At 53.8% G+C, this 7,495-nt stretch overlaps 2 protein-coding genes across 3 annotated transcripts; both read left to right on the top strand.

The window, feature by feature from the left end:
- Nucleotides 1-26: 26 nt before the first annotated feature.
- KVP18_001030 (uncharacterized protein) lies at nucleotides 27-1,097 on the top strand (the record flags this gene model as incomplete). The annotated part of the gene is made up of 1 exon (XM_067950628.1): nucleotides 27-1,097. The coding sequence occupies one exon, from the start codon at nucleotides 27-29 to the stop codon at nucleotides 1,095-1,097; it is 1,071 nt and encodes a 356-aa protein (XP_067813593.1).
- A 305-nt stretch (nucleotides 1,098-1,402) lies between these two features.
- KVP18_001031 (uncharacterized protein) lies at nucleotides 1,403-6,967 on the top strand (the record flags this gene model as incomplete). Of its 2 annotated transcripts, none has more annotated exons than XM_067950629.1 (1): nucleotides 1,403-6,967. In XM_067950629.1, the coding sequence occupies one exon, from the start codon at nucleotides 1,403-1,405 to the stop codon at nucleotides 6,965-6,967; it is 5,565 nt and encodes a 1,854-aa protein (XP_067813594.1). The 2 variants fall into 2 exon arrangements, with proteins under 2 accessions (XP_067813594.1, XP_067813595.1); XM_067950630.1 differs by having other exon boundaries at nucleotides 1,457-6,967.
- Nucleotides 6,968-7,495: the final 528 nt, after the last annotated feature.

The raw sequence follows: 7,495 nt of genomic DNA, 5'->3' as shown, positions 1-7,495 counted from the left end.
AGCGCATCAAAGAGATTGAGGCCGAGATGGCCCGAACCCAGAAGAACAAGGCTACTGAGTACCATTTGGGTCAGCTGAAAGCGAAACTGGCCAAACTCCGCAGTCAATTGTTAGAAGGGCCAACAGCTGGAGGCGGAGGAGGAAAAGGTGATGGGTTCGATGTGGGACGCTATGGTGATGCTCGAGTGGCTTTGATAGGCTTTCCCTCAGTGGGGAAGTCGACTCTCTTGACAAGCATGACTGGTGTAAACAGCGAAGTCGGAGCCTATGACTTCACTACGCTGACTTGCGTTCCCGGCGTCTACACGTTTAACGACACTAAGGTCCAGCTGCTGGACTTGCCCGGAATCATTGAGGGCGCTGCTGATGGTCGTGGTAGAGGTCGCCAGGTCATCTCCACAGCGAAATCCAGCGATGTGATCCTCATGGTGCTGGACGCCACAAAAGATGATGTTCAACGACGGTTACTGGAGAAAGAACTGCATTCTGTGGGCATTCGGCTCAATCGGGAGCCCCCGCGCCTGTCAATTCAAAAGAAGAAGACCGGCGGTGTCACTGTGGGATCAAACTGTACGCTTACGAAGCTGAACGACAAGATGATTTGCACGCTGCTCAAGGAGTACAAAATCCATAATGCAGATGTGACAATCTTCGAGGACTGCAGTGTGGACGACTTCATCGATGGCATCGAGGGAAATCGCAAGTACGTGAAGTGCATTTACGCCTACAACAAGATCGACATGCTCACGGCAAAGCAAGTAGACACGTTGGCCCGCCGCGACAACCATGTCGTCATCTCCAGCTCGTTGAACTGGAACATTGACACACTGAAGCAGAGACTATGGGACAATCTCGAATTGGTCAGAGTATACACCAAGAAGAGAGGCCAGTACCCTGACTTCGACGACCCCATCATTCTGACGCCACAAAGGGGTGGATCATCAGTGGAGAACGCTGTGCGCCATGTCCACAAGGATCTGCTGAAAGATTTCAAGTCGGGCTTCGTGTGGGGCACTAGCGTACGATATATCCCGATGCAAGTGGGTCTGAATCATGTTTTGGCCGATGAGGACGTGCTGCAGGTGATGAAAAAGTAATGTAGAGCAGAGAAAATGTCAAGATCACCTCATGCGTGATCATAATTTATGTGGGGCTCGATGCAATGACGTCAGACGGACTATATTTTCGTCATAAACCACGATTTCAGAATGCCATCAAAGCATGCGTCTCGACAATCGAGAGGGCAGCGTGGCGAGTGAGTGGCCATCGACCGTGACACAGACTAACCCCACCTACGTCATTTTCCCAAGCCGACGACTCATCCTGCCATTCACCGCGCCACCATAAGAGTAAGCGACGGGAGGTCCGCAAGAGCCTCATCATCACTCCGTCTAACCGCTCGATGGCCACTCCCTTATTCGCCGGAGTGCAGCAATCCAATGCGCAAGCAAATGCGATGGTCGAGCATGACAATGGGTTCATGGCAAGAATTTTTCAAGACCGACACTCTGGCAAGCTTCCCGCGGTGGGTGCCTCGTCGCCGCCACAGCTCTCTGCGACTACAGTCCATATCCAGGATGAGGCCCTACAACGGAGGGTTGAGCATCTGAGGAACCCCTGTATTGACGCCAGAGACCAGGTCGTTCGGGAACTTTGTTCGGAAATCGAGGGACAGAACTGCGGACTAGCAGTTGGGGACGTCTCCGGGCTAGGTTCGGAACTCGACGGCAACCTTCGCCAAGAGATCCGGGACCCGACTTTCGCCCTTGAGAGGCTGCCTGCCACGCAAACAGCGCTGGTGAAGAATGTTGACCAGGCTGCGAAGCAGTATGGGAAGAACAGCCGCCAGCATGTCGACGCATTTTCAGTTGCAGTGGACGTGGGAGCCTCCAAGTATGCTTGCCTCGACGGCGCGTACGACTTGCCAGTGGACAAGCTAAAGAGGTCTCTACCGTTGAGTGACGTCGAAAGCGGACTGCTCGAGTTGGTGGTGTCTGAAACTATTGCAGGCAATGTGCCTGTGTCCAGTCCGCCATTATTGAAGCTTCATTGCCTAGAAATGATGAACCGCGCTTTGACTACCCCTGAGTCCGCTGCTGGAGCTCTCGAGGTTGTCGAACGAAACAACGTACACGTGCTCGTCGATGAGGTGCTTGGTCACGGGGACGAAGAGAAGCCTGAGGTAACAGCAGCGGCAACCGAATTTGCGCTGCTTCTGCAGAACTCTAGTCAGGGTAAACGTCTGGCCCAGACCACCTCGAACATATGTGAAATGACCACCGCCACCGCGCCAATCCCGAGTGTTGTGAACGTAATGCGACGGAACCCCCGCAGGCAGACGGACGCGACGGATGTCGCGACGCTGTCGTCGGAGGTGTCCTCCTTGCAGCAGCTGTTCCAACGCATTGCCAACGCCTGCTCGAAGCCGAGCACCTCCTCTGCAGAGAAGGTCAAGTTGTTGGCCACCGGCTGCAGAACGGTGAACGACCTGGTCCAGAAGCAGAAGGCCACCTTGCTGATACAAGCCGAGGTGAACCAACTGACTTTGGAGATCGTCAAGGTCAACCGTGATGACCCTCAGATTCAAGGTCACTGCTTCGAGATTCTAGCCGAATGTGCTAATGTGTCGCCGGCAGCACGCGTTTGGGTGATGGACAACTGCCTCACCGCAGTAGACCCCTCGATTCTGGCGGAGAACGAGAAGGCGGCGGACTCGTACGTTGAGATCGTTGAGGACCTATGCATGCTCAATGTGCTTCAAAGGTCCACTGTTGATCTTAAAGAAGTCGAGAGTAACCTTAACACGCTGAAGACCGCTGAGTTCGCTGATGAAGCTGGGCTGGACTTGACGGAAAGGATAGACCACGTACTTTCGCAGTTGAACCGTACCGAGGGAAAGATGACGCTCAAGGATGTTTACGGTCTTCTCGTGGTTAAGAACCAATCCCAAGCGTCTATTCTTGTCAGCAGCGTCAAAAGTGTTAGACGCCTTCTGGAGTACTGCATTCAGACTATGGACGGCTACACGAAGATGGAGTTGGACGCCTTGGATTCGTATGGCACTGACTACATGTACGGATGCATGTGCTACCAACTGCTTGCCGAAGCGCCAGAGAATCAAAGAGTCCTGATTGCCAGGAATATCCACGTGCAACTGACGACGTGCCTACAAAGGCAGCACAACGAGCAGATCGTACAGCATGCGGTAATCACCTTGGTGGACCTCCTGCAGAAAACTGAAGATGGTAGTATGGTGGCAGCCCTACTTGCTAACCACGAGCTTCCTACCCTACTGACGTCTGTTCTGCGGCGAGGCCGCCAGTACACGGAGATGGATACCTTTGATGAGATAGAGGATATGGTTGTTCCACGCGTGACCCTCGTGAAGTTGCTGGCTCGTGACCGTGGTGTATTTCAAGGAACGAACGTCTTGGAGCAACTACTGAAGACCTGGGAGCTGTACGACGAGTATTGGTACGGCCGTGCACCGAGAATTAACACGGTGGAGGATCTAAACAAGCTTTCATCCAAGCAACGAAATGCAGTCCGCAAGGAGAAAATGAAGAAGCGTAAGTCTATACTTCCTAGAGGCCTCATGTTCAAGAAGGCCAACATCGAGAAGGACGACGTCCCTAGCCCAACACATACTGCTAACATATCTCCGCTGGAGCGGCGCAAATCCGTCGTCGCTGCCGTCGCTCTCGAGCAGGTGGAGCACGGGAACGTGACGAAGAAGGATGCCTCCAGATTGGTCCGTCGCGCATCGATGGCCAGTATCAACCAGCCGCCCGGGCTGGCCAGAAGGCAGTCGATGACAGGATCCGTCTTGAGTGCTGGCCCTGGGAAGTTGGAGGGCCTTAAGCGGCGCATGTCTATGATACCGGCGACACCGCCGCCTGCGGAACCCAATAAGAACCGGGCCTCGGCGATGCAGAGACGAGGGTCCTATGTCGACACTGACTGTATGCTGGCGGCAGACAAGAAGGCTAAGGAGATGGGCTTCATGGACAGCGACGACGACATGTCTGGCGGCCAGACTGCGCGGTCGGGACGGTCATTCCGGACGACGCAGACATCTCGCTCTCGAACGCAGAACTTTGAGTCAACGCTATTCGTGTCAAAGATGTTGGAAGCCATTTTTGGAGCCATGAGAGCTGTGGTTTCTCTCGATAGGATCAGCTACATGAAGACTCAGAATTTAGGCCTCAGGCTTCTGGGTGTTGTGGTTGACACCCAAGCTCCTCCACCAGCTCTGCCTGACGTACTGTTCCTACTGGGTTTCCTCACTGGCGATGCTGAACAGAAACAAGACTTGGGTTTTGCCGGAGCCGTTCCTCGCGTTATCGATCTCATCAAGCGAGCCTACAAGTATAACGGGCCTTGCGTATCCGAAGTCGTCGCTAACAGCTGCTTAACGCTCGCTTCTCTGGTGGTCAACCACCTCCAGAACATTCACAACTTCGCTCAATGCAAGGGCAACGAGATGATCGCCAGCGTTTTACGCACCAGAGGGGCGATGAACGATGCGCGAAGCGTGAACGCCGCTGCAGCTCTTATCTGCAATCTCTGTTTCAAGCACGAGAGCATGAAGAAGGATCTGGGCCAGGACGGATGCTGCGAGGCGTTGGTGGAGGCTCTGCAGAACTACCGAGGGAGTGACAGCTCAGACGGAAGCAAGTCCACCATTGCATCGCTCTTCAAGGCCATAGGCAACATGGCGCTGAACCAGCACAACATGGAACGCTTTCTTGAGTCCCACGTGGAAGTTGCCTTCGAGAAGTTCCTCTCTAGCGTGTCCGTCCAGACCGACATTTTGACGATGTCCTCCTGTATGCTCACTCTCAGTAACCTTGTCATTGAGAAAGATAATATGCAGAGGTTCGAGAACGTCGTCTGTCCGATCCTTTCCGTCCTGCGACGGCAGACGCACTGCAACGTGGAGGTTCACCGGTGGGCCTTCGAAACTTGTGGTCATCTTTGCCGATGGCCACCGAATGCTAAGGCATTCACAAAGAATGACGGGATTACGACGGTGTTGAGCATCTTGCCGTATCTTGAGGACATTCCTGTGCTGCAGTCATCCGTGGTCTATCTTCTGGGTGTCCAGATGACGGATTTGGACAACATCCACCTGCTCCTTGACAAAGAAGTCTTCACGTTCATGAGGAAAATTCTTTTAAACTTCTTGAAGCACAAGGAAGAGATGCGAGATGTGCCGGTGGAGAAGGCCCGAGAGAACATCGTCCTGAACACCACGCTTCCTCTGTCGTGTCTTAGGTGTATGGGACGCATCTTCATAGAGAAGTTCGCGTGTATGGCTGCGTACGAAGCCGGACTATTCGATCTGATAATAAGATGCCTGCCTGTCGTAGTCGACCAGAGCATGGTCAGCTATGAGGTCATCCGTTTGCTACTCACCTTCATCTTCCACTGGCAGTCTGATGAGCCTGCAAGACCCGACGTTGATGCGGATAAGGTCGTAAAGGTGGTCTATGACGCCTGTCAAGAACTCGATTGGGAGGGGTGGGAGCGCGTGGCAGAGGGGACCAACCCCAACGAGACTGTTGCCAATACACCCTGGAATCGATTCCGAATTAAGGGCAGCGATCCGCCATTGAAGAAAGCAGCGCATATCAAGCCGCCGCCTGGTACTCGTGCGTGGCAGATGCTCGGGCTGACGGAAGAGAAAGTCAGCAGCATCGTCCGTGACGTCCGCCGTGCGGTAGGTAATCCTCGTGGGCACCGTAACTACCGGCTGCAGCGTGTAGGAATCGGAGCTCTTGCGTACTTCGCAGGAGAGAAGGTGGCGACGGCGGCTTTTTTGGAGCGACTCAACCCGCCGGACGAGGTTCCGATGATTGGCGAGGACAAGCCTGCTGGCGAGCCAGGTCTGCAGCGGAGAAAGTCAGTAGTTGAGCGTATTTTCAAGAAGGACGAACCTGAGAAGAAGGATACACCCTACATTATCGGCGATCGCAAGCCTAAGGATTCCTATGGCGTCACTGATATTGTCCGAGAGGCACTGAATAACGTTGGCTTCGACGTTGGACTCGTCTACTCTGCCTATCATCTGATGGACAATCTGACCTGGGCTTCGCTAGGCGACGAAAACAAGACGATTCTCTTTGCTGATTGTGCCCTCCTGGACGTGATGAAGGTGCACACGATGCAGGGCGAGAAGGAAGAGCTCATTGCCTGTGCGAAGTCTGTACGGTTCTACAGTCGGTTCCTGAAGTCAGGCGGCATGGTCGAGGACGAAGAAGCGGCCCTCGCTCGCGAGAACATGCTGAAGCAGCAACAGGATAAAGAAGAGAAGAAATCGCGTCGTCAGCGTCGAAATCGGACCAAGAAAAGCGATGGCGGCGTGGATGGAGCACCGCCTTCGTCTAAGAGTTTCAAGACTATGAAGTCATCATTTGCTCCCGGAGGACTAGGCAAGTTCCGTCTCCTGAACGTCAACGATCTGCACATGATGCGGGAAGTGGCAATCGACAACTACGATCTGCAGCTGTCAGGATATTTCGACAACCCATATCCGGACGGCGTTCAGTCCCTTTCACCAGAAGTGAGAGCCAAGCTTCGTCGGGGTGGCCATGCGCAATGCGTGGAAAACGGGGAGAAGAAGATTCTGCACTGGCGCTCTACTCACGACCTACTGGTGTTGGAGTGGAAAACGCTTCCTCTCAAAACCAAGGACAAAACGATCGATCCCAATTACCCCAACCGAGTGGCTATATCTCGGTTGGCAGGCATTAAACGAGGCCTGGGAACCGCGGAGCTCCAGCAGGAGGCAAAGAAGGACGTGTTGATCAGTGCAGGCAATTGTTTTGCGATAATTGGGCCGCCCCTCCCCACGCACCCTCAAGGCATGGTGCTCAGCATCGTCTGTTCAACCAAAGGCAAGAGAGACGAATTCTTGGCCGATGTTACAATGTGGAGAGAAGCGGCAGCTTTTGGATTTAGATGAGTGTTTTTTAATTTTGCTCATTTGCGGGTCTATCAATCTCAAACCGTACGTTACGACCTAGTGTCGGTGCGTCCTCTTAGCCAAGTTGCCACTCTGGCGTTTACCGCTCCCTCGACATCGCAACGCCCTCTCTATAAACAGAGCCCTCCCCCGGTGCGTCCTCTTAGCCAAGTTGCCCCTCTGGCGTTTACCGCTACCTCGACATCGCAACGCCCTCTCTATAAACAGAGCCCTCCCCCTCTAACCAGACGACTACCTCCTCTACACATCCCTCTTTGCTTGATCGAGACCAGAGTTTTTCCACACCAGACCAGAACGTCCCTGAATCAGAGCAGGCAGCTCCGTCTTCATAGTTATCTTCTGACCATGCAGAAGTGCAATTTGGTGGAGCCTGTGCCGTCTCAGTCTCAGAGCCAGACCATGCAGTGTAATCTGGTGGAGCCTGTGCCGTCTCAGTCTACGAGCCGTCCCCTGCAGATTATGCAGAAGCAGTGTAATCGGGTGGAGCCTGTGCCGTCTCAGTCTCAG

This window comes from the organism of the source record quoted next (assembly GCF_019968955.1).
Source record: "MAG: Porospora cf. gigantea A chromosome Unknown PgA_NODE_1153_length_7495_cov_340.253, whole genome shotgun sequence".
In the NCBI taxonomy this organism is placed as follows: Eukaryota; Apicomplexa; class Conoidasida; order Eugregarinorida; family Porosporidae; genus Porospora; species Porospora cf. gigantea A.
This window is presented reverse-complemented; position numbering and strand designations above follow the sequence as displayed.